General features: G+C 44.8%; 1 protein-coding gene across 2 annotated transcripts in view; it reads right to left on the minus strand.

Annotated features, from left to right (window-relative positions):
* Positions 1-3167: 3167 nt before the first annotated feature.
* TASOR2 (transcription activation suppressor family member 2) overlaps positions 3168-27799 on the minus strand; it is an 82248-nt gene continuing 57616 nt past the window's right edge. The window contains exons 12-19 of one of the 2 annotated variants that reach the window (XM_067469351.1): positions 26280-26715; positions 21955-24690; positions 18266-18391; positions 17734-17887; positions 16034-16139; positions 12903-13081; positions 12536-12653; positions 3168-3868 (exon numbers count right to left, since the gene is read on the minus strand). In XM_067469351.1, the coding sequence (XP_067325452.1) occupies position 3868; positions 12536-12653; positions 12903-13081; positions 16034-16139; positions 17734-17887; positions 18266-18391; positions 21955-24690; positions 26280-26715 (3856 nt within the window). In that variant the 3' untranslated portion in view covers positions 3168-3867. Of the gene's footprint in view, positions 3869-12531; positions 12654-12902; positions 13082-16033; positions 16140-17733; positions 17888-18265; positions 18392-21954; positions 24691-26279; positions 26716-27799 lie in introns of those variants that run through there. The other variant, XM_067469350.1, reaches the window with a different exon arrangement.

Here is a 27799-nt window from a genome sequence, read left to right on the forward strand (position 1 = left end):
CAGATTAGCAAGTAAGAGAGTTCTTATCCAATGATTTCTCTGATCCAAGACAAAACCTGCATGTTTACTTCCAACAGGACATTATCCATAGTACGTCCTCTCACTGCCATACTGTGGTTTGCCTTTTCAATCCAGTGGATTTACTTAGGTTATGCCAGAGTTTTTAATGTTGGCTTTGAGCCCATCTTTAAATCTTTTTTCCTGTCCACCAACATTGCGTTTTCTGTATTGTCGAAGGCTTTCATGGCCAGAATCACTGGGTTGTTGTAGGTTTTTTCGGGCTGTATGGCCATGTTATAGAGGCATTCTCTCCTGACGTTTCGCCTGCATCTATGGCACTACCTCAGAGGTAGTGAGGTCTGTTGGAAGTAGGAAAAAGGGTTTATATATCTGTGGAATGACCAGGGTGGGACAAAGGACTCTTGTCTGCTGGAGTTAGGTGTGAGTGTTTCAACTGACCACCTTGATTAGCATTTGATGGCCTGGCAGTGCCTGGAGCAATGTTTTGTTGAGAGGTGATTAGATGTGCCTGATTGTTTTCACTCTGTTGTTTTGCAGTTGTAATTTTAGAGTTTTTTTAAATACTGGTAGCCAGATTTTGTTCATTTTCATGGTTTCCTCCTTTCTGTTGAAATTGTCCACATGCTTGTGGATTACAATGGCTTCTCTGTGTAGTCTGACATGGTGGTTGTTAGAATGGTCCAGTATTTCTGTGTTCTCAAATACTATGCTGTGTCCAGGTTGGTTCATCAGGTGCTCTGCTATGGCTGACTTCTCTGGTTGAAGTAATCTGCAGTGCCTTTCATGTTCCTTGATTCGTGTCTGGGCAATGCTGCTGCGTTTGGTGGTCCTTATGTAGACTTGTCCACACAGCTGCATGAAAAACAGTAGACTCCTGCAGAAGTTAGAGGATCCATCTTGTCCTTTGCTGATCGTAGCATTTGTTGGATTACCTTGGTGGGTCTGTAGATAGTTTGTATGTTGTGTTTCCTCATCAGCTTCCCTCTGCGGTCAGTGGTTCCATTGATGTCTGGCAAGAACACTTTTCCTCTGGGTGGATTTTCATCTTTACTCTCGTGGCTTCTTCTCGGTTGTCTTGCAGCTCTTCTGATGTCTGAGGTGGAGTCTCTATTGGCCTGGAGAGCCCAGTTGAGGTGATTCAGTTCATCTTGGAGGAGGTGGGCTTCGCTGCAAGATTGAGAATGTCAGGAGAGAATGCCTCTATAACATGGCCATACAGCCCGAAAAAAACTACAACAACCCATTCAGTTTTCTGTTCTTGAGTTCGGAGTAGAGCAACTGCTTTGGGAGACGGTGGTCGGGCATCTGGATAACATGGCTGGTCCAGCGGAGTAGATGGCGGAGGACCATTGCTTCAGTGCTGGTGGTCTTTGCTTCTTTCAGCATGCTGACATTTGTCCACCTGTCTTCCCAAGAGATTTGCAGGATTTTCCAGAGGCAGCGCTGATGGAATCGTTCCGGGAGTTGCATGTGACATCTGTAGACAGTCCACGTCTCACAAGCGTGTAGCAGGGTTGGCAGGACAATAGCTTTATAAACAAGCACCTTGGTCTCCCTATGGATGTCCTCAGAATGATGGTCCTCCAAGTCTAGTGTCTTGGTGGTGAGTTTGTAGGTGGATGTGGAGCCCTATTCTTGACAAATAGGGTCAAGATGGAAGGTCATCATCTATGGAAGGTCATCGTCCATGCTCTCTTCCCAGCTTGTATTTTGGGCTTCTGAACAAAGAAGGGGCACAACGTACTGCAGCTTTTTCACAAAACCAGAATGAAGCAAGAATAGGGCTCCACAGCCACCAAATCCACAACAAATTACAAAGGTAATTTTTTTTGCAGCTTATATAATACAATATTAAACATATATCCAACTTACATAATACAGCATTGAGCAATATACAAGAAACAAAACACCTGTTATTTATACAGTGATTTTTTACACCAGTCACAAAAGTAGATTCTTGCTGTACAGCAGACTTCTAAGGGCGTAAGATCCCTTACTTTCTGTAAAGATACTACTGAGTGGAGCTTTCAGTCCCTTGTAAGAGGATATTCACGTGTCGTAGGGGATTTCCAGACCAATTTCGACTGTCTTAAGTCTTCCTCAGGTGGAAAAAATATGATGAACATTTACCTTTGTGATTTATGTACTACAGCTTGTAGTGGATTTGGGTTTGTGATTTTGGGAATCCACTGTCTTTTGAGCCCTATTCTTGACCCATATGTTCTCCTGTAGTGAGGACATCGGTTTCCAGGTGGAAGGCGGTCCCAGTCAGGTTTGGCTTGATGTGCCTTCCTCTTGGCACATTTCTCCCTTTTGCCCTCCATTCGTGCCTCTTCAAATTCTGCAGCACTGCTGGTCACAGCTGACCTCCAGTTAGAGCACTCGAGGACCAGGGCTTCCCAGTTCTCAGTGTCTATGCCAGAGTTTTTAAGGTTGGCTTTAAGCACATCTTTAAATCTTTTTTCCTGTCCACCAATGTTACATTTCCGGCTCTTAAGTTCGGAGTAGAGCAACTGCTTTGGGAGACAGTGATTGGGCATTCGGACAGTCCAGCGGAGTTGATGACAATAGGAGCCCCCGGTGGCACAACAGGTTAAACCGTTCTGCCGGCAGGACTGAAGACCGACAGGTCAAAGGTTCAAATCCAGGGAGAGTGCAGATGTTAGCTCCAGCTCCCCATGGTAGCTCCAGCCCTCCCTGTTAGCTCCAGCTCCCCATGTAGGGGACATGAGAGAAGCCTCCTATAAGGATGGTAAAACATCAAAACATCCAGGCATCCCCTGGGCAATGTCCTTGCAGATGGCCAATTCTCTCACACCAGAAGCGACTTGCAGTTTCTCAAATTACTCTTGACATGGAAAAAAAACCAAAAACATGCAAATGTGAGTAGATCAATAGTCACCGCTCCGTTGGGAAGGCAACAACACTCCATGCAGTCATGCCAGCCACACGACCTTGGAGGTGTCTACGGACAACGCTGGCTCTTCGGTTTAGAAATTGAGATGAGCACCACTCCACAGAGTCGGACACAATTAGACTTAACGTCAAGGTGAAACCTTCACCTGTTATACCTCCCTCCCTCCATTATTTTCTCATTTGGCCCATTTTTTAAAAAGTCACCCATATTGGCATTGAATCAGACTAGAAACCTTTTAGCCAGTTTATTTATAAAGGTGGGTTACAAAAAGGGATTCTCTAAAGAAGATACCTGACGTATCTGAAAAGGTTTATTATTAGCTCATGTAAATACTTTAGAGAAGGCGCCAGCCCGGAGTGCCTTTGTCTGCTACCAAGGGTCTGCCACCATCACGCTGCCTACAAAGGGCTGGGGGAGATATAGTGCTACTGATCCGTTAGTTCATTAATTTTATGTTTCAGCAAAACCAAAAAAGGGTGGGGGAAATAATATTCATGTCATTCAAGTACACTGGTCAGTCCACTGCGGAGGTATCCTGGCGGAAGTCTGCTCAGGGGAAGAAAGTTTCCAGTCGTTCCAGAAGGGACCAGCTTCAACTGGTTGATTGCTAAACCTTCAAGTAAACAGGCTTGGTTTTCCTATGGTTAAGTTCTATGTAGCAGTCGACGCAGGTAAATGCATTCTTCTAGTCAAAGACCAACTAGTAGCAGTTCCAAGGAAGTGAGAGTCCACATGGTGGCTGAATGGGAAGACCGCTTCTCTGCTGCCCTTGAATGGCAACACATCCCAAGGTGACTTCAGCATGCAGCCGTTAGTTATTGCACGGGTCTGGGAAATGGAAGCACGTCCAAGGGTTTTCAAGCCAAAGGGACCAAAAAGGGTTTTTTGTTTATCTCCCAAGAGTTGAATAATGTCCGCCATCCTGGTCATCTGAAAAGGAAAATAAACCATGGTTAGACCCAAGCCAAGGAGCTCTGAAGCTGATGGAAAAGTCCGTCCAACTGGGAAGAATCCTATCTTCTCTATATAATAATGTCAAAAGTATGTGGATGTCTTAGTACAGCAAAGGGTCCTCCCATGAGTTGATGTATCTCTGACCAAATCTGGCACACAAGATCCTTTATACCACCTTTTTTCATCTGCAGCAGGCTAGACGGCTGGCCCCCTCCCTGTCCAGGGACGACCTAGCTACGGTGGTCATCTCAAGACTGGACTACTGTAACGCCCTCTACATTGGACTTCCTCTGTCGGTGATCCGGAAGCTCAAGTTGGTACAAAACGCAGCTGCTCGGCTTCTTGCGGGAATTCCGATGAGATGCCACATAATCCCATTTTACTGCAGCTGCATTGGCTACCCATTGAGCACCGGATCACTTTCAAAGGGATGGTACTCACCTTTAAGGCCTTGCATGGTCTGGGACCGATGTACCTGGGGGACTGCCTCTCCCCCTACCAACCCCAGAGATCCCTCCGTTCTGAGGACCAAGATCTATTGGAAGTCCCCAGTGTCAAGACCTTGTGTCTAACAGCAACCAGACGCAGAGCCTTCACAGCAGTGGCACCATCACTCTGGAATACTCTGCCACCTGAAGTCCGTGCCTTGCGGGACTTACCAGCTTTCCGCAGGGCATGTTAGACATACCTGTTTCGACAGGCTTTTAATGTTTGATATGGTTGTTTTTAAATTGTTTTAAATTGTATTAGATTTTAGCCTGTTCTTGTAAGCCGCTCCGAGCCCCAGGGGAGTGGCGGCATATAAGTTCATAGAATCATAGAATCAAAGAGTTGGAAGAGACCTCATGGGCCATCCAGTCCAACCCCATTCTGCCAAGAAGCAGGAACATCGCATTCAAATCACCCCTGACAGATGGCCATCCAGCCTCTGCTTAAAAGCTTCCAAAGAAGGAGCCTCCACCACAAGCCGAGGCAGAGAGTTCCACTGCTGAACGGCTCTCACAGTCAGGAAGTTATTCCTAATGTTCAGATGGAATCTCCTCTCTTGTAGTTTGAAGCCATTGTTTCGTGTCCTAGTCTCCAAGGAAGCAGAAAACAAGCTTACTCCCTCCTCCCTGTGGCTTCCTCTCACATATTTATACATGGCTATCATATCTCCTCTCAGTCTTCTCTTCTTCAGGCTAAACATGCCCAGTTCCCTAAGCCACTCCTCATAGGGCTTGTTCTCCAGACCCTTGATCATTTTCAAATAATTAATAAATAAATTTCACAATATAAAATAATTGGCGGGATTTCAACTACAAAATCCACTGTTTTGGGGCAAGGAACCCAAAAAGTGAAAGATTGCAGAATTTAGAAAGGGTTTATTTATTTATTTGCCGCATTTGTATGCCACCTTTCTCTGCCAGAGGCAACTCAAGGCAGTTTGTTTATTTATTTATTACACCATTTCTACTCCGCTCTTCTCACCCCCGAGGGGAGACTCGGGACAGCTAACACAGGCAGCAATCCGATGCCACAATATCAGTAACACAATATAAAGTCATAATACATAGCAGGTTAAAAACAGTAACATTAATTACAATCACAAAGTCGCATAGCCCTTTCCAATTGTCGTAACTGTCCGGTTCAGTGTCTAAAGTGCTGATGTGCTCACTAGCTAAAGGCCTGGCTCCAAAACCACGATTTTAGTTTCTTCCTAAAAGAAAGGAGGAAGGACGCCGATCTAATCTTGCTGGGGAGCGAATTCCACAAGCAGGGGGCCACCACTGAGAAGGCCCTGTCCCTCATTCCCACCAGACGCGTTTGCGAAGGCGGTGGGACTGAGAGAGGGCCTCCCCAGTAGATCTTAAATTACGAGGTGGAACGTAGAGGGAGATACGTTTGGACAAGTAAGCTGGGCCAGAGCCGTATAGGGTTTTATAGGCCAAGACCAGCAGTTTGAATTGTGCTCGGAGGTGGACCGGCAGCCAGTGGAGCTGACATAACGGGAGTGGTGTGCTCCCTGTATGGTGCTCCGGTGAGTAATCAGGCTGTTGCCCGTTGGACTAGTTCACAGTCTGCAGGAATTCGATGCCATAACAAATATCAAAACACAGTTAAAACACAGACTGTGCAAAAAGAATCTGTGAACCCCACCTCCTCCAAAATGAACTGAACCACCTCAACTGGGCTTTCCAGGCCAATGGATACTCCACCTCAGACATCAGAAGAGCTCCAAGAACAAGCCACGAGAGTCAAGATGAAGACCCACCCAGAGGGAAAGTGTTCCTGCCACACATCAAGGGAACCACTGACCGCAGAGGGAAGCTGATGAGGAAACACAACATACAAACTATCTACAGACCCACCAAGGTAATCCAACAAATGCTACGTTCAGCAAAGGACAAGAGGGATCCTCTCACTTCTGCAGGAGTCTACCGTGTACCATGCAGCTGTGGACAAGTCTACAGAGGGACCACCAAACACAGCAGCATTGCCCAAACATGAATCAAGGAACATGAAAGGCACTGCAGACTACTTCAACCAGAGAAGTCAGCCATAGCAGAGCATCCAATGAACCAACCTGGACACAGCATAGTATTTGAGAACACAGAAATGCTGGACCACTCTCACAACCACCATGTCAGACTACACAGAGAAGCCATTGAAATCCACAAGCATGTGGACAATTTCAACAGAAAGGAGGAAACCATGAAAATGAACAAAATCTGGCTACCAGTATTAAAAAAATTCTAAAATTGCAACAGCAAAAACAGCAGAGAGAAAAACAGGCAGGGACATCTAATCACCTTTCAAGAAAGGTTTGCTTCAGGCACAGTCAGCCCATTGTATGCTAATCAAGGTGGTCAGTTGAAAGGTCCACACCCAGCCCAACTTACAAAAGCCCTTTGTCTCACCCTGGTCATTCCACAGATATATAAACCCCTTTTTTCCCAGCTTCAGCAGACCTCACCTCTGAGGATGCTTGCCATAGACGCAGGCGAAACGTCAGGCGAAATGCCTCTAGAACATGGACATATAGCCCGAAAAAACCCACAAGAACACAGTTAAAACAATTATAAAAACAATTCAACATTTAAAAAGTAATATAAAAAGAAAATATATCTGTAAAAACAAGATCCTTAGCGTCTCCTTACTAAAACCGTCCAGTTAATAATAATAATAAAACTTTATTTATACCCCACCACCATCTCCCCAAAGGACTTGGTGTGGCTTACTTGAGGCCAAGCCCACAGTACATCAGTAAACAAAGGCAATAACAAAAAATCAATACAAAACAATATAAATCACATAAACAATAACACTAATACGCAAGCATTTAAAAATCCATAGCCGGGCCAAATGTAATTATTTAAAAATTTAAAAAATAATGCTGGGCATGAACAAGGTAGGATCTAACAGGGATAGAGTTTTTCAGAGAGATGAGGGAACTGGTTTATAGGTATGCCTGTATGCAATGCTCAAATGCAACCACAAGCAGGCAGTATACAAATATACTGAGGATGCTTGCCATAGATGCAGGCGAAACGTCAGGAGAAATGCCTCTAGAACATGGCCATATAGCCCGAAAAAACCCACAAGAACTTAGTGATTCCAGCCATGAAAGCCTTCGACAATACAGTATACAAATAGAAAGGAATAGCTCCTGGAAGGCAACCAAGAAGCCTACGACCTGAATTCACAGTTTGGACATTCACTCCATAAAGAATTAAACAATTAAATGAAATGTATATTTGGGAAGTGATGTGTGCATGCAATCCATCTCTGAGGTCGAGGGCATGACTTCCAAGGAAAGGCTGGATGAAGAAAGAAGGAAAGGGGAAAAGGAAAGGGAAGAATGAAAAACGAGGTAAGACAAAAAGAATAGAGCAGTGGTTCTCAACCCTCCCAATGCCACGACCCTTTAATACAGTTCCTCATCTTGTGGTGACCCCTAACCATAACATCATTTTTGTTGCTACTTCATAACTGTAATTTAGCTACTGTTACGAATCATCATGTAAATATCTGATATGCAGAATGACCACTGGACCAAATTTGGCACAAATACCCCAATACGCCCAAATATGAACACTGGTGGGGTTGGAGGGGAGATTGATTTTGTCATTTGGGAGTTGTAGTTGCTGGGATTTATAATTAACCTACAATCAGAGAGCACTCTGAACTCCACTGATGATGAAATTGAGCCAAACTTGGCACACAGAACTCCCATGACCAACAGAAAATACTGGAAGGGTTTGATGAGCATTGACCTTGGGTTTTGGAGTTGCAGTTCACCTACATCCAGAGAGCACTGTGGACTCAAAACAATGATGGATCCGGACCAAACTTAGCACAAATACTCAAAATGCCCAAATGTGGTGGAGTTTGGAGAAAACAGACCTTGACATTTGGGAGTTATAATTGTTGGGATTTATAGCTCACCTACAACCAAAGAGCATTCTGAACACCACCAACGATGGGGGCCAAACTTCCCATACAGCACCCCCATGAGCAACAGAAAATACTCTGATGGTCTTTGGTGTTCCCTCTGACACCCCCTCGCAACCCCCAGGTTGAGAAACGCTGGAATAGAGGAAAGAAGAGAGAGGAAGGCAAATGAGGGAATGAAAGGAAGAAAAGAGTGGGTTGTAGGTTTTTTCGGGCTATATGACCATGTTCTAGAGGCATTCTCTCCTGATGTTTTGCCTGCATCTATGGCAAGCATCCTCAGAGCTAGTGAGGTCACTAACTCAGGATGCTTGCCATAGATGCAGGCAAAACGTCAGCCCGAAAAAACCTACAACAACCCAGTGATTCCGGACATGAAAGCCTTTGACAATATGAAGAAAAGAGTGCTGATACTCAAAGCAAACTACAGACTTTTTCTAAGTAATAATAAGGATCAGAACCTTTGTAACTATAGTGGAGCAGCTGCAATGCATTAGATGGGTGTGTTACCAAGCCTAGTGCAAAAAACAAACTGGGTTAGCTGCTGTTTGTGGAAGCTTTCTGGTATTGCAAGTAATGAGTTGTAACCACAAGCTGCTGGAGCTGAAAGGGGTAATGCTACCCCTCTACTCTGCTTTGGTTAGACCACACCTGGAATATTGTGTCCAATTCTGGGCACCACAATTCAAGAGAGATATTGACAAGCTGGAATGTGTCCAGAGGAGAGCGGCTAAAATGATCAAGGGTCTGGAGAACAAGCCCTATGAGGAGCGGCTTAAGGAGCTGGGCATGTTTAGCCTGAAGAAGAGAAGGCTGAGAGGAGATATGATAGCCATGTATAAATATGTGAGAGGAAGCCACAGGGAGGAGGAGGGAGCAAGCTTGTTTTCTGCTTCCTTGGAGACTAGGACGCGGAACAATGGCTTCAAACTACAAGCGAGGTGATTCCATCTGAACATGAGGAAGAACTTCCTGACTGTGGGAGCCGTTCAGCAGTGGAACTCTCTGCCCCAGAGTGTGGTGGAGGCTCCTTCTTTGGAAGCTTTTAAACAGAGGTTGGGTGGCCACCTGTCAGGGGTGCTTTGAATGCAATATTCCTGCTTCTTGGCAGAATGGGGTTGGACTGGATGGCCCAGGAGGTCTCTTCCAACTCTAGGATTCTATGATCCTATGATTTTATAATGCTGATATTGTGCTATTGTTGTGATGGAGTCTTCGAGTAGTGATACTACTGAGAGTATTAGGAGGGTCTGTCTTGCAACAGCTATGCTCATAATATATATATATATATATTGTGTGTGTGTGTGTGTGTGTGTGTATCTTGTACTCCGCTCTGAGTCCTATTCAGGGTGAGATGGGTGGCATATACCAACCCCAGAGATCCCTCCGTTCTGAGGACCAAGATTTGTTGGAAATTCCCAATGTCAAGACCTTGCGTTTAACAACAACCAGACGCAGAGCCTTCACAGCAGTGGCACCATCACTCTGGAATACTCTGCCACCTGAAGTCCGTGCCTTGCAGGACTTATCAGCTTTCCGCAGGGCATGTAAGACATGTCTGTTTCGACAGGCCTTTGACTTTCAATATTACTGTTTTTAAATTGTGTTAGATTTTAGCCTGTTCTTGTAAGCCGCTCCGAGCCCCAGGGCAGTGGCCGCATATAAATTCAAATAATAAATAAATAAATAAATATTCCATAAATAAATAAATAATGAAATGGCCATATAGCCCGAAAAACCTACAACAACCCAGTGATTCCAACCATGAAAGCCTTCGACAATACAACAATTGCACTGCTTTTGCCTGCCACTAGATGGTGGCATGCTCCCAGTACTTAGAAACAGCTTGAGTGTTGGACTAGGATTCTGGAGAACTGAGTTCGAATCCCAAGTCAGCCAGGGACGCCTTTTAGGCAGCCCTCTGAGGAAAGCCAGGGAATGCTCTAGGAGTCAGTTGCCATAAAGCCAGAGTTGGCTGGAAGGCATATAATGAGGGTGACATGGCATGATGCTTTCCATCCCACCATTCACCTCCCACTCACACTCTCATTCTTATATGGAGTTATTTCTTGCAGACTGAACTTGGCACCCTCCCAGATGTGGACGACCACTCTCGTCATTCAATCTGCTGAAGGATCAAAATGGAAGCCTCCTCTCACATTTGGAGGAAGACCCTGGGTTGAGGAAGACTTCCTTGGGACGGCCACAACTTGGACGTGAAGGGCATGGCTCATCCTTTCACCAAGTGGAGCAGCCACAAAATGAACAAGGGAGGGATCCCATTTTTAGGCTCTGCTGTGGAACATTTGAACTTGGGTCTCTCCCAATTGCAACACTACCTTCAATACTATCACGTTCCAGCAACATTCATCTTGACACCTCTTGTAACTATAGTGGAGCAGCATTTGTTGAAACATGAGCCAACAATTGCCATAGATGCAGGCAAAACGTCAGGAAAGAATGCCTCTAGACCATGGCCATATAGCCCAAAAAACCTACAACAACCCAGTGATTCCGGCCATGAAAGCCTTCGACAATACAATGAGCCAACAATGTCATGCAGCAGCAAAAAAAGCTAACGGGATTTTGGTCTGTGTCAATAGGAGTCTAGTGTCTGGATCCAGGGAAGTCATGCTTCCCATGCTCTATTCTGCCTTGGTTAGATCACACCTGGAGTCACACTGTGTCCAGTTCTGGGCACCACAACTGAAGGGAAATGTTGACAAGCTGGAATGTCCAGAGGAGGGCAACTAAAATGATGAAGGGTCTGGAGAACAAGCCCTATGTTGTGGCTCAGTCTGAGCCTGAGACTGAACTGTCTGGGCCTTATTCTGGGCCTTCTGAGCCTGACTTTCTGCAGGATGACGAGGAGGCGCATGGGTTACAGATTTCTGTACATGTTCCAGACGGGGCTGACAGTGTGGCTTCTGAGGAAGAAACAGCAAGTCTGTTCCCCAGATAAAGGAATGTGCCTTTAGATAAAGTTAGTGAAACTCCACAACTGCAGGGGGAGACTCCTTTTGGTTCCCAGGGTGATCAGGCCCAGCTGGGCCAAGATAATGAGTTGTCCAGCCTTGAAGATAATAGTGAATTACTGAGTAGACAGGATCGTTTACACTTAAGAGTTCGCAGAAATACACGCCTTGCCAGCAAGCGTGAAGCAAAAGGTCAATGCAATGCTTTCATGTCAGGGAACCTTATTTAATGATGTAACCGACAGACATTTTCTGTCAGTCCAATGTTGCTCTTTCCCTGTTAACTTCTGTGGAATTACCTTGGCTTTTGCGGAACGCTTCTGGCTTCTTTGAGACTTGGATTTTGATCCTGATTTTACCTGTCTACCACGGACTCTTGTTTGACCATTGCTAAGGGATTATGCTTCATGTTATTTGCCTTTGGATCTTGGGAACTTTGCCTTTGCATTTAAGACACTGTTTTGACTATTGAACTTTTGCATCTTTACTTCTCTGTTTTGATTTTGCTTTTTCTCAATAAGCTACAAAACCTACAGCCTTGGTGTGTGGTAGTGTCTTGAGCAAGGTGAAAACTACCCTGGAGTTGCGACACCCTATGAGGAGTGGCTTAAAGAGCTGGGCATGTTTAGCCTGAAGAAGAGAAGGCTGAGAGGAGACATGATGAGGGCCAGGGATAAATATGTGAGGGGAAATCATAGGGAGGAAGGAGCAAGCTTGTTTTCTGCTGCCCTGGAGACTAGGATGCAACGGAACAATGAAATAATAATAATAATAATAAAAGAACTTTATTTATACCCCACCACCATCTCTCCAAGGGACTCAGAGCGGCTTACATGAGGCCAAGCCCAGCAACAGGTCAATAAAACAAGAAAGCAATAAACAAAAACAATACAATTACTATAAATCACATATAAACAATAATACAAACTACAAGAAAGAAGATTCCATCTGGACATTAGAACTTCCTGACTCAGAGCTGTTCAGCAGTGGAACTCTCTGCCCCAGAGTGTGGCGGAGGCTCCTTCTTTGGAGGCTTTTAAACAGAGACTGGATGGCCATCTGTCAGGGGTGCTTTGAATGCAATATTCCTGCTTCTTGGCAGAATGGAGTTGGACTGGGTGGCCCACGAGGTCTCTTCCAACTCTTTGATTCTATGAATGGTCTGCAAGCTAGTAGTGTTGCTGTAGATATGCAAATCTCATCAGACCTTGGAGTTTCCCCTTTTTTTCCTTACCAATAGCTGCTGCTTCTAAAGGGTGCCGCCATTTCTTCTGCCGCTGCAACGAAAGTATGTACATCCAGCACCAGGATCCCTTTGTTTTCCAAAGCTTCCCGGCTGGCGCCAGACCTTTCTGAAAGGGATTGAGAGGAGAGGAAAAGTGTTATTTGTGTGTGTGTCCACATAAGTATGACATTCTTCTTAGACCAGGCAATAGGCAAACTTGGGCCTTCCTCCAGGTGTTTTGGACTTCAACTCCCACAATTCCTAACAGCCTACCGGCTGTTAGGAATTGTGGGAGTTGCAGTCCAAAACACCTGGAGGAAGGCCCAAGTTTGCTCAAGCCTGGTGTAGACACTATGAAGAATTGGGTTTTTCTTACCTGTGAGGAACACAGCAAACCTCTGGCTGTTGTGCTGGACCTGCAAGTTCAACAAGCAGCTCAGATGCTCAGCTCTCGAGGCCGCCTTGTCACACTGATGGTAGTGAAGCGCTTCGGTGATGTTTGCTCCCTGGTAGGACTTCAGGAGCGACTCCTTGGCGAGGGCAGCAGGGTCCTCCCTGTGGGGCACAAACGCAGGAAAAGGTTGCCCCCAAAATGGTAAGTTTCCCTTTTTTCTGGACAACAGCTCCCTCTTTCTCAATTCCCCTTCCATCAGAGTCACTGGAGAAATCAACTTGGGTAATTCGGGGTGGCGTACAAATTGGCACAATTAGATGCCATATAAAAATACATACATTGGTTAAAAGCCAAAAAAAAAATCTAATATCTGTAGGAAGGGCGTTCCACAGTTGAGGGGCCACCACTGAGAAGGCCCTGTCTCTCATCCCCTGTCTCTCATACATTTAAAAACTGTAAAAGCAATGACAATAAAAATTATTTATTATTTATTTACTATATTTGTATACCGCCCTTCTCAGCCCTTGGGGCGACTCAGAGCGGTTAACAATAGCAAAATTCAATGCTCAAAAACATCATAAAACAGCTAAGAACAATTAAAACAGTAGCATAATAAACAGTCAATATAAATCAATAAAACATCTCATTAGCATCTCATAGTTAAAATCAAAATCCAGTCTCATCATCCATTTGTTCCATATTCCTATGTTCATTACACTGCCTATTCAAATGCCTGCTCGAACAACCAGGTCTTCACTTTCCTCCGAAATGTCAACAGGGAGGGGGGCGACCTAATATCTGTAGGAAGGGCGTTCCACAGCTGAGGGGCCACCACTGAGAAGGCCTTGTCTCTCGTCCCCGCCAAATGTACTTGTAATGCAGGTGGGACCAAGAGCAGGGCCTCCCCAGATGATCTTAAAGTCCTGCTCGTGCTCCCACCTCCTTTGCAGGTGCAATTGGTGGGGACAAGGGAGAGGGCCTTCTCAGTGGCGAGGAGATGCGTTCAGACAGGTAAGTTGGGCCAGAACCGTTTAGGGCAGTGGTTCTCAACCTGGGGTCCCCAGATCTTTTTGCCTTCAACTCCCAGAAATCCTAACAGCTGGTAAATTGACTGGGATTTGAATTGTGCCCGGTTGCAAACCGGCAGCCAGTGGAGCTGGCGCAACAGTTGAGTTGTATGCTCCCTGAGCGCCGCTCCCATTAGTAACCTGGCTGCTGACCATTGGACCATTTGAAGCTTCCGTACAGTCTTCAAAGGCAACCCCACGTAGAGCGCGTTACAGCAGTCTACAAGTGATGTAACCAGAGCGTGAACCACCGTGGCCAAGTCAGATTTCCCAAGGTACGGACGCAGCTGGCGCTCAAGTTTTAACTGTGCAAATGCTCCCCTGGTCACCGCTGAAACCTGGGGTTCCAGGCTCAGCGATGAGTCCAGGATCACTCCCAAGCTGCAAACCTGCGTCTTCATGGGGAGTGTGACCCCATTCAGCAACTCTGTCTTGTCTGGATTCAGTTTCAATTTGTTTGCCCTCATCCAGATTGTACAGCAGCCAAGCACCGGGTCAGGACTGGAACAGCCTGCTTAGTAGCAGGTGGGAAGGAGTGACAGAGTTGGACTTCATCTGCGTACAGGTGACACCTTACTCCAAAACTCTGGATGATCTCCCCAGCGGCTTCATGTAGATGTTGAACAACATGGGAGACAATACTGAACCCTGAGGAACCCCACAAGACAATGGTTGTGGGGTTGAACAGGTGTCCCCCAATAACACCACCTGGGTGTGACCTTCCAGAAAAAAAACTTTGTTCAGGTTGTGGCGGCAGAAAGGTTTTCTTAGAATCATAAAACTTCTAGAGTTGGAAGGGGCTGCAAGGGGCATCTAGTCTGTTCCCCCTGTTATGCAGGAATACACAGCTACAGCACTCATTATGTATTACAGCAGAGTCTCGCTTATCTGGGCCGGCAGAACGTCAGATAAACGAAAATATTGGAGAGGGAAGGAGGGAGGACGCTTCCGCTTCCAGTCCTGTCTCTTTTCCCTCTTTCCTCCCTCCTCCTCTTGCCTTTGAATCATAGAATCCTAGAGTTGGAAGAGATCTCTTGGGCCATCCAGTCCAACTCCATTCTGCCAAGAAGCAGGAATATTGCATTCAATCACCCCTGACAGATGGCCATCCAGCCTCTGTTTAAAAGCTTCCAAAGAAGGAGCCTCCACCACACTCCGGGGCAGAGAGTTCCACTGCTGAACGGCTCTCACAGTCAATAAGTTCTTCCTCATGTTCAGATGGAATCTCCTCTCTTGTAGTTTGAAGCCATTGTTCCACATCCTAGTCTCCAGGGCAGCAGAAAACAAGCTTGCTCCCTCCTCCCTGTGACTTCCTCTCACATATTTATACATGGCTATCGTGTCTCCTCTCAGCCTTCTCTTCTTCAGGCTAAACATGCTCAGCTCTTTAAGCCGCTCCTCATAGGGCTTGTTTTTGAGACCCTTGATCATTTTAGTCACCCTCCTCTGGACAGAGTTGAGAAGAGAGTTGGGGAGCACTCCTTTAATTGAAGGGAGAATGCTGGAGGAAAAGGGGGGCGTCGGATAAGAGTGTCAGATAAGCGAAACTCTACTTTACTCCCTTAATAGTTTTTGCTCCTTTTTACATTTTCCACCTAAACATTTTCAGTAATTTCTTCTGCATTTCCACTATGTACAGCAACCAAATTTCGATACCGCTGTCAACATACAAGTTGATACTCTGTACATGCAACTCATTTATTTGGATATAGATTTGACAGAATATAATAGAGATTTATGAATGCAGTTATCTCTCCAAATTTGCTTGGTTTGATTTTTTTGTGGACACCTGAGCCCATTCCAGCCTATCTATATATACCCTTCTTAAAATGAAATGCCCAGAAGGTTATAGACAGGCAGCCCTCCTCCTGGTGTTTTGGACTTCAACTCCCACAATTCCTAACAGCCTGTAGGATGGATGGCCATCTGTCAAACATGCTTGGATTGTGTCTTCCTGCCTGGCAAAAAGGGAGTTGGACTGGATGGTGGTCTTTGCCAACTGTAGGATTTGATGAATTGTCAAGAGCTGCAGGCGATTACACTCACCTCGCATCCTCTCTGAGCTTCTTGATCTCTTTGTAGTGGAGGAGCCACCTCCACCTCCCGTATCCATTCAGCTTCTCTAAGGTTTTGACCATCTCCTTCAGGTCTCCTGTGGGAGGGAAACAGCAGCACAAAACAAAGGTGAAGGCAGTGAAGTTTGCGAGCTCTAAGCTGGCTTTCAGCTAGGAAGACCTGACTACGCACTCTATGAGGACAGGCCTACTTGGTTAAGACTGAAAGTATCCCAAATAATTGGTCAGGTAGAAATGTTAGTAAAACTAATCAATGGGTTGACTTATCAAATGGATGAATGTGAGAACTGTAGCTTGATTTCGTATCCATTCTTGTTATTATTTTATTATTTATTTATTTATTTTATGTCTCTTTTCTCGCTTGGGTGGGATTCAAAGTGACGTACAATTGTTAGGATAGTAAAGGTTTTCCCCTTGGCATTAAGTCTAGTTGTGTCCAACTCTGGGGGTTGGCACTCTTCTCTCACACCAGAAGCAACTTGCAGTTTCTCAAGTCGCTCCTGACACGAAAAAACAAACGAACACATTTGCATGTTTTTTGAACTGCTAGGTTGGCAGAAGCTGGGGTTAACAGCAGGAGCTCACCCCACTCCCCAGATTCAAACCACCAACCTTTTGGTCAGCAAGTTCAGTGGTTTAACCCGCAACGCCACCACAAGGTACAATGATTAAAAACAACAAAATTACATAACATAAAAGTACAACGAAAAATCATATAAGTAAAGTAAACAGAAATACACATTACATAAGCCAAATTTAATAATTAAGTAATTAAAACATTATATCATTTAAAATTTCCCTGACCCCTAGACCATTAAGGCTGTCCATTAAAAGAGTTGTTTTAGGGTCCTAAAAACTCCATTTCCTTTAGCCCGTGTTACAATATTGCCGATCCGAAATAGCATTTCAAGAATACACAATGGCCTATATCTATCTGGCTAATGCCTATTGTTGATCTTCAGGAAAAGCCTGGTTCCATAAAAAGGTTTTAACTTGAGAGCAACAGGCCAGCAAAGAAGTTGGCCGATCGCACACCTCTTTGAGAAGGAAACTCCAGAGCGGGGCCACCACGAAGAAGGCCCCCTCTCTCATTCCCACCAAATGCTCTCCTGTTGATCTCAGGACTCGTGTGGAGTGGTAGGAGTGGCAGTTCCTCAAGCAGGCTGGGCCGGAACTGTTGAGGGCTTTATAGGCTAAGGCCAGCACCTTGCATTGTGCCCGGAAACAAGCTGGGAGCCAGTGTACCTGCTTCAAGAGTGGAGTAGTTCTTTCCCTGTATCCTGACCCCATTAGCAGTCTAGCTGCTGACTTTTATAATATAATAATAATTATTTAATTTATTTATTTATTTATTTATACCCTGCCACCATCTCCCCAAGGGGACTTGGGGCAGCTTACTTGAGGCCAAGCCCAACAACACATCAGTAAAAACAAAACAGCAAGCAAATAAAACAGTACAATTAATATAACTCACATTTTGTACCAGTTGGTCTCCAGATGCTCTTCTGGGGCAGCCCCACGTAGAGGGCTTTACAGTTTAGTCTGGATGTGACTAAGGTGTGTACTTCCATGGCCAGATTGGGCTTTTCAAGGCATGGGCACAGCTGGCACACAAGGTTTAACTGTATGAAGGCCCTCCCAGCTACCAACTACACCTGGGCTTCCACTCACCGATGGTCATGGTCTCCAGCACTTTGTCGTCAGACACCACAAAGCCTCCGCTGTGGAAGAGCTCCTGGTAGGTCTGGTCCAGGAGGTCCTCTGGCCTGTCGATGCCCACAAACATCACGTTGGGAAAGCGCTTCAGCCTCAGCAAGCAAGGAATCTGCCCAAAACCCCAAAACAGGTCATTAACAGATCCTAATCGTGTCCCACGCTTTACCTATCTAGTGCTACTTCAGTGGTTCTCAACCTGTGGGTCCCCAAGTGTTTTGGCCTACAACTCCTAAAAATCCCAGCCAGTTTACCAGCTGTTAGGATTTCTGGGAGTTGAAGGCCAAAACATCTGGGGACCCACAGGTTGAGAACCACTGCGCTACTTCTTGTACCAGGCATGAGCCAACTTCAGCCAACCCTCCAGGTGTCTTGGACTTCAACTCCCACAATTCCTAATAGAAATTGTGGGAGTTGAAGTCCAAAACACCTGGAGGGCCGAAGTTGATCCATGCCTGCAATCTTGTATGAACGATGTGTTGCGACATACCTTATGTATGTGTTGAAAGATGTCCTCGTTCCTAATGATGACCATCAGCCGCTCTGTTTCCATGTGGTTCACCTTACAGAAAAGCAGAGGGTCCATTTCTGTATGGCCCCCTTTTTTCAGCAAATTCTGAAATGCAAGTTGTTAATTTTAATTTTAAAAAGAATCCATCACGGAAGCAGAATTTCTCTTCGACACCAACCTTTTTAGCTTCACAAGACAGAAATTTATCAATGGGAAACTGTGCAGGTACAACTGTACCAGGAGCTCCAATTTTGTTTGCTTTGCATTGAATGTTTGTTGTAGTCCTAAGTTTCAGGGACTCTGCAGGTAGGTGGCTCCTTTTGGCTGCAATCATAGGGCAAGCCACCTGTCAATTATAGTTAGGTTCCCTGGTCCTGCCCCTTTTTGGGGTTTTGGAGGGAATAGGAGCCTTTTTGGGTCAGTCCACACAGAGAAGCTTTCCATGCAGGACATAATACCAAGAGCTCCTGTAGAAAGCTTTGTCTTCTACGGCTTGGCCGGGGAGATATACAGCCCACAGCTTGGCCGAGGAACATACAGCCCTACAGCTCCTTTGCTGAAGGACTTCAGTCAGCCATCACGGAAGCCTGAATTCTTTTCTTGATAAATCCACAGGGAAGGAAGGATGGAAAGGGCGGAATTTAAGTGCCCTTGTGGTACTACATGAAGCCATTTCACTCCAATGTTTTATCAATCCTTTTGCTCACAGACTACTGCTGTACACTTTTCCACGAGGCTCCAAATCTCAACTTCCAGGTCTCATTATTTCTTTTTCTTTCTATGATTATCTCTCTCTCTCTTTTTCAAAATTTTTATTTAAGAAAATACAGTTATATAGACATATACTATACATTTCCCTCTCTTTTATTTACATTCACCCTTTTGCTCCCCTTCTCCAGAGCCATCTCTTTTCCTGAAGCCCCACCAAAAAAACCGTTCTTCATTTGGAGGTAAATTCCCATCTTCTTTTACCAATAATTTTCCTAGAAATTTTCTCGAGATACTTTCAAAGTCATTTTTAACATACTCCCTTCTTTACTTTTAAATTTGATGTTAGCTTATTGTTCAGTGCCATTTTCCAGACTTCTTCATACCATTCATTAATCTGTATTTTCATTGCCCCTTGCACCACCTGACATCCGCTGGGAAGTAGCAGCCAATAGTGAAAGGACCAAGGCAGAGACATCTCCAGCTGTTTGGGTATCAGCCAGCACGCCAACGACTTAAATCTAGAAATAGTTTTCTAAGATCTACAGAGACACTTGCTGGAACAACTCAGCAAGCGAGAGTCCAAAAGTGGCAGGCTCAACCCCAGTAATGACGATGTTTTTGTATAATGCTGGATTGTGAATTGTTTTTATACTGTGTCTTGAATTTTGTTCTTCCTATGTTGTACACCGCTGTGAGTCGCCCCCGGGCTGAGAACAGCGGTATAGAAGCAAAGTAAATAAATAAATAAATAAACCTCAATCAATGGCTGATACCAAATGAGAGACTCCCCCCTGGGCACACAGAGGACTGGGCGACTTGGAAGGCGCTGAACAGACTGCGCTCTGGCACCACGAGATGCAGAGCCAACCTTCAGAAATGGGGCCACAAAGTGGAATCCTCGACATGCGAGTGTGGAGAGGAGCAAACCACTGACCATCTGCTGCAATGCAACCTGAGCCCTGCCACATGCACCATGGAGGACCTCCTTGCAGCAACACCAGAAGCACTCCAAGTGGCCAGATACTGCTCAAAGGACATTTAATCAACTACCAAACTCACAAATTTGTATTTTGTCTGTTTGTTTGCTTTGTTATGTTAGAAATGTAATATAATCGACTGGTTGCCCTGACACGATAAATAAATAAATAAATAAATAAATAAATAAATAAATAAAATTGCCCCTTTCCAATATTTTGCAATTAATAGTCTAGTTGCTGTTAATAGCATGTCTATTAATTTTTCCCCCTCTTATCTTTCCCATCCTCTTTTTTAATTAAAAGTAATATTTCTACTGGATTCCTCCTAATGTTTATATCCATAATATTTTCTATTTCTGTTATAAACAATTCCCAAAAATCTTTTACATATTTGCAGTCCCACCACATATGCATGTAGGTTCCAAATTTTTGGCATCCTCGCCAACGTTTTTCATGATTGTTCTTATTTATAATGTTTAACCTTCTCGGTGTTAAATACCATTTCCAAATTAGTTTATAATAATTTTCTTTTATTCTAACTGACATGTTTTTTAAGTGTCTTGCTTTCCATATCTCTTCCCATTCTTTTTCCGTTATCATTGTTCCTACTTCCTCCTCCCATAATTCTCACCACAATTCAAGAGAGATATTGACAAGCTGGAATGTGTCCAGAGGAGGGCGACTAAAATGATCGAGGGTCTGGAGAACAAGCCCTATGAGGAGCGGCTTAAGGAGCTGGGCATGTTTAGCCTGAAGAAGTGAAGGCTGAGAGGAGATATGATAGCCATGTATAAATATGTGAGAGGAAGCCACAGGGAGGAGGAGGGAGCAAGCTTGTTTTCTGCTTCCTTGGAGACTAGGACGCGGAACAATGGCTTCAAACTACAAGAGAGGAGATTCCATCTGAACTTGAGGAAGAACTTCCTGACTGTGAGAGCCATTCAGCAGTGGAACTCTCTGCCCTGGAGTGTGGTGGAGGCTCCTTCTTTGGAAGCTTTTAAACAGAGGCTGGATGGCCATCTGTCAGGGGTGATTTGAATGCAATATTCCTGCTTCTTGGCAGAAAGTTGGACTGGATGGCCCATGAGGTCTCTTCCAACTCTTTGATTCTATGATAAGGACCGTACAGCTGGTGACCTTGGGGGGAGGCAGTTGCCTGGTGGTGGGAAGCTTTACGCGGGATTTTGGGTTCGGCGGGAATCTACACTTCAAATGATTGGGCGTGTATATAAGGGGTTGGCAGCCGTGGCTGGACAATCTCGGCTTTTCCTATGTCTATGCATCTACCAGTAAAGTTCTTTGTTGATAATGGAAGGAGGTCTTGTGTCATCATTGAACCTGGCTGCTGTGAGCTGACACTCTTACATTTGTAACTGCTGAACTTCATTTTGTTAGTTTTGGCCCATCTCTCTAATCTGTCAATTCTGCTCCTGTCCTCTGGAGTACTAGCTATCCCTCCCAATTTGGTCCTGTTTGCAAACTTGATGATCATGCCTTCTAGCCCTTCATCTAAGTCATTAATAAAGATGTTGAACAGGACTGGGCCCAGGACGGAACCCTGCTGATGGCACTCCATTCACTTCTGTACTTCAAGAGTCGTGTTGTGTCATCCCAATACTGAGATAACTGAGAACGAGTGCGCCTAGCGATTCCTACAGAGGCTACATTAATCCAATCTGAATAATGAAATCTGCAAAAGATAAACCCAAAAATGTGGCGGGCTGACTGCATTCCTCACCTAACACTGACACACAGTTAAAGTCTCCCTTGGGGTGAGAAAAGCGGTATATAAATGCAGTAAATAAATAAATTAAATTAATTAAAGGAGGAAGCTGTAACTCCATGAATGAGAAAGTTAGCAACCAGTTCAGAAGCTGCCTTCTGATTCCCAAATGACAGTTTGTGGGGAACTACAGCTACATCTGCACTAGGCCAAGCAAGGATTGAAATTCAGTCGTACCCTGTAGAAAAACCACGTACCTTTACTCTCCCAAAGAAAGGCCCGTCCTCCGTTTCCATCAGGTAGAACGCGTATGTTTTTTTGCACGCCTCTTGGGCAACATTTTTGAGTCTGAAATGCAGTGTGTTGCACAGTTCGTCGAAGAGGTGCTCGTAGGACACTGTCCGCGGGGGCAATGAGGTCCCTCTTTTCTCTGGAGCATCTTCTGAGGTAGTTTGTGGTTCTTGGCCTTTACTACTAGTTGGCCTGCTGTCTTGCGTCATCACCTGGCTGAACTCTGCAAACTCGTCCATAATAACCGAGATATCTCCTCGGGAATCTTTTAGCTTATTCCTGTAGTTCAGTTGATTGAGGTGAAAGGGAGCACATGACCCTTGGCGTTGACCTTTGAATCTAGCAGCTTTGCTAAGCGAATCGTGTGCAGATGTGCGGGGAGGGGGCTCAAAGGCGTCTCTGTGTCGGCTTCTTCTCGGGAGCCAGTATAGGGGACCGTATACCACGCTTGGGTTCACTACAGTGATCAGAAGGGGACTTCTGCTTCTGGGAGGGGGGTTCAAAGGAGGGGTTCCAGGTACCTTTCTTAACAACGTTTCTGCTGCAACTGGCGGCGACAAGCTATCAGCGGAGGTAGGTGGTTGAGGTTTCCTAAGGATCTGCTTTACCTTATCATGGAAACGCAAACATTCCATGTCTAGAGTGTCTTGGATGGGATCGCTCCATGTTCTCCATGTCCTACTCAAAGAGTTCATTAATCCCAGATCTCCCATGAAACTTTCACGCCTCTTGGAAGAGTGAATAAACCTTGTTTTCTCTTTGTGCTTCTTGGTGACTGAAAAGTTCACATATTGCTTTGGGGGAACTGACTCATTGTTGGTACTGAGAGCCCTATCAGCTTTTTTAGACGCATGAGGCCGACCATGTTCCATAGCATCAGGCTCAAGAGCTGATGATCTCTCTGTGTTTTTCTGGTGCATCCTGTCACTCTGAGTCCTGATGGGGCTCAAGTCAAGAACATCACTAGCTACCACCATTTCTGGTCCACTGGTGGATCTAGTATAACAAGAACCACCAGCCTTATTACTGTGATATGAACCAACGTCTTCTTGGTCCTCATCCATTGCGACAGAGTCATCTTCCACGCTCTTATTCATATCTGAAGCTCTGGAAGGCAACTGTGCCTTTTCACCAAACAGGGCACCTTCTGGACTTCCCACATATTCTGTTCTGACTTCATGGAGAGCATGTTCAGACTCCTCCAAACTTGGTTTTGCACTTCCAAGCTGTACATCTTCCGAATCAGCTAGGTCACCTCTTGTGTCTTCCTCCCCTTCTTTCGATGAATACTCAGTCTGATGTTCTGCTGGGACACACGACAGGATTTCTAAACCTGTCTGGTCTTCCCCTCCAGACATGGATGCTTCATGGCTGAGTTGTCTTACTTCACTTTCGCACAACATGGAAACAGATAGAACATCCTCTTTCGGTGTGGATGTTCTGACCATTGGGGTTTCGCACAATAGCCTTGTAGTCCTTGTTACTGACCAATCTGTGCCAGAAGAACTTGGAAGGACACCAAGAGCAGGGGAAGCAGGCTCACTCTCTGGAAGAGTCTCTCCTTCAAACATCTGGCCACACCTTATGTTTCCATGCAATACTGAATGATTCAGTTCTTGCCCTTGTGAAGTAGCTCTCTCCTGGGGAGCCAAGGTGCTACGTTGCTCTACACCTTCAGTAATCTTCCAGTTTTGGTCAGTATGGGCAAGCCGGTTAGCTATAGTGCTCTCCTCATCACTGTCAGGAGGCGTCACACACTCCAGAGTTACAGAACTCATCCAGTTTGAGCCTGAGGGCTCTTGAGGAGACGTTTCTCCACTCTCTACATTCATGGCACTCACAGTATCTATCAACTCATAAAGGATGGACTTGATATCTTCAGATACGTCAACAGTCTTCTGCTCCATTGTATCATCAGGTGTGACTTCCTGAATTGGAGATGGGGTCCCAAGATTGTCGTCTTTAGCACAACCCCTTTCATCTTCAAACTCCTGACTGCCTGCTTTCAAGTCCTGGGGTTCTTTTTCAGTCTGAGAATCAGTCAATAATTCTGTCTGCCTGGCTTGGGACAATTCAGGCACTGATGATGTTACAGAAGTGAAAAGACTATCAGCAGGAGACGCCATGCAATGCATAATGCCTGTTTCTTCCTCTTCTTTCACACCATTTTCCTCAAGAAGTTCATCACCCTCTTGATCCAGATCCACATTTCGGGATTCCTCATCTGCATCATTGCTATCTGAAAGAGCCAGATCAATGGACTCCCAGTCCATGCTCTCTTCACCTCCCTCTTCTTCATCCATGGGGAGATCCTGTGACTCTACCGCTACTCCCCTTGGGGGGCCATCCTCCTCTTGCCAGGCTTCTTCAGCAGGATGCAGCAACCCAATTCCACCGGTCGGGTGGCTCCCATTCTTCTCTTCTGCAGGAGTAGCGTTGCTTATTTCCTGACTCTCCGCTGAAGGTTCTGAATTCTGTTTGGCTCCTGAATTTTCTGGGAGTTTGGCAACTGCAGGAGCAGAATCACTTTGTGAAACTTCACCTGAGCCAACCACGTTGCCCAGTTCTGCTTCTGCACCTGCTCCCAATTCTCTAGGCTCAAATCCACCATTGCTGGCTTCGCGTGATAAATTCCCATGTGGGCTTTCAAGAGGGATGGTACGAATCAGCTGCGACTCTCCTCCAGGCTCCCCATCAGTCACCTGGGAGAGGAAACACACATAATATTTAAATTTCACACCCTCAGTGACAGCAAAGTAGACACAGACAAAATCCCTACAGAGTTTCAAATCTACAAACTACCCTAGCAAATAAGCACAAAACCCAGCACAAATGTTTCACATGAATTTTTGTGAAGCAAGGAAGCAGTTCAATCTCTTCCTGTCCTGAGTTGCCCTTCAAGAACCGCCTTAATGCAATGTTGAAAGTAAAAGAAAAATGCTTTACTTCAGCAAACACAAAGGCTAAGCAAATGCAGTTGAAAAATGCAAAAGAAAGCAAGGAAGTCTTAATGTAGACACAAATTAAAGCCTCTTACAAAGTCCCACAAGAAACAGCAGTCTTCCATCAGACAACGGGCAATGATCACTAAGTCCTTAGCACCAGACACAAAACAATTCAATTGGTATGGAAACATCGTTGTTACCAGCAAAATGTGACTGCTCCTGCTTCTGATTTATAGCCCTGAATTTCCCACGCAGGAGGGGAATTATCACATTATTGTATTCAATGGGACTTGAGCATCCATGGGTTTTGCTAACCATAAGGAGTCCTATAATCAAACCCTATGCAATACCAAGGGCCCACTGTACAGATATTCCAAAATCAGAAACAATCTGAAATCCGAAGTGCTTCCTGTTGCCAGTCTTTTGGATGAGATTTAAGACTTCTAAATTTTTTCTAATTGTTTGAAACTGGTATAAATATTTCAATCTATATAAATAAAAATGTAATGTTAGTTTGTGGGATTAACATAACTCAAAAACCACTGGATGAATTGCCGCCAAATTTGGCCACAAGACACCTACTAATCCAAGGGGTGACCATCGCTCAAAAAAATTGATTTTGTCATTTGGGAGTTGTAGTTGCTGGGATTTATAGTTCACCAACAATCAAAGAGCATTCTGAGCTCCACTAATGATGGAATTGAACCAAACGTGACCACCAGAAAACACTAAAAGGGCTTGGTGGGCATTGACCTTGAGTTTGGGAGTTGTAGTACAGCTACATCTAGAGAGCACTGTGGACTCAAACAATGGTGGATCTGGACCAAACTTGGCATGAATATTCCATATGCCCAAATGTAAACACAGATGGTGTTTGGGGGAAATAGACCTTGACATTTGGGAGTTGTAGTTACTGGAATTTATAGTTCACCTACAATCAGAGCATTCTGAACCCCACTAACAACAGAATTGGGACAAACCTATCACACAGAACCCCTATGACCAATAGAAAATACTTAAGGCCACCCAGTCCAACTCCTTTCACCAGGGCAAGAAAACATAATCAAATACTGTTTACCCACAAGCATAAAGAAATTACATATATTAGAAACCAACACTTTCTCATTACTTTATTTTCCAGATCAACAGACTGGGCCACAGCAACGCATGGCAGGGGACAGCTAGTAAAGAAATAAATATAAGAGACATAGCTCTGATGCCTTTTCTCCTATATGGCATAAAGTCTGCTGCACTGTTTTACTGACCACCTATAACTTCTGGGACTCAATAGCCTCCTTTCCCATAAACATGACAGTTGGGGCAGGGAATGACTACCCAATCCTTACCTTATCCAAGGGAGAAACTGTATCCTTAGAGGTTCTGGCATTGCTTTGGATCTCTGAAGGACGACTGTGGGGTTCCGTGGGATCAGCAGCGGGAAACTCATCCTCGACATGATTTGTCGAAGACAGTTCATTACATGAGAGGGGTTTGACAGTGGAAGAAACCGCTCTCTCTTGAACTTGTCTCGGCATCCGTGGGTTCGCCTCGGAAAGAGAATCAGCGGGGCATCTCTTCAAGCTGCAAGCACCCTCCAAATCGTCAATGAGCTCCATAGGGTCTATAACACTGTTCAGTGATATGTATTTGGCCGGGTTGTTGTGCTCAACCACTTTCCTTACAGTCGGGTATTTGAAGGGCTTGCTGTAAAACAGAGCCACCCACATGTGCAGGATCAGCTTCATTTCTTCTATGTCATTGGACTGGCTGACGTCCCAGGGCCTAGAGAAAGGGCACAAAATATGTCTCTGTTTATAAAGGACTATGACTCTTGGGCCCTGCATTTCTCAGTAAGTATCTTCTGTATGTACGTACCTCACCATTTCCTAGGTCATAAAAATGAAGAGAAGTTGGTATGCTACAGTGGTCTAAGGGTTGACTAGGATTCAGGCAGATCAGGACCTAAATCCCTGCTCAGTCCTACAATCCTCCTGAGAGGCTCCTGAGTAAGTCAATCTGAGCCTAAGGGGAGCTTAATCGCAGCCAAAGATGAAGGCAATTGTATAGTACTTCTGAACAAAACTTGCCATGAAAACTACATAGAAGGTTTGCATAAATCTTGCCATAAAGCAGAAATGGCAACAACAACCATCCAATTTCAAACTCAAGCTATCCAAGTAGTGCAGATGCAAATTTCTCTATATATAACTTCTACAGGTAGGACAATGACAAGGAATTCACCCCAGGATCCTTTCCAACTCTACAATTCTTGTTACATTGTGGCAGTCATTAGGAAGAAAAGTAATTAGAAACTAATGAAATTAATGAGGAAGTCTTACCTTAAAGGCTTTCTTAAGGTTTAGGGGTAGAATTCTGGTGGAAGGGAAACTAACAGATGGAACAGGACTGGGACAAGGCAGGAGAAGCCATATCTTAAGTAAACAAATAGAAGGACGGCTATGTGCTAAATGTGGAAGGTCAGAGAATTGGCTCTAAAAGTAAATCGATAATTATTGATCCAAAACGAACATCTGAAGATATGGTATAACAGCGCCAACTATCCTCCATCTGATGTAAATAGCAGGTAATTCAGTCCTATGAACAATCCTACATAAGTAAGAATATAGGAAAATAATGTGAAAGTAATTACAGAAGAATTAATAAGGGAAATGCTTGCTTTGAATAAGTTAAAGATACATATATGAAGATATATGGAGTCATATATGTGTGAAGAGATATATGAAGTTAAGATTCACTTTTACGTAATTCATCTAGGAACGTGGCTGGTCAGCTGATGAAAGGGGAGCAGTGGAAATTATAGTATCTTGCCAACAAATGTTCTTGGCCACGATTCCTTGAGGACAAA

Source organism: Anolis sagrei, chromosome 5 (assembly GCF_037176765.1).
Source record: "Anolis sagrei isolate rAnoSag1 chromosome 5, rAnoSag1.mat, whole genome shotgun sequence".
Lineage (NCBI taxonomy): Eukaryota > Metazoa > Chordata > Lepidosauria > Squamata > Dactyloidae > Anolis > Anolis sagrei.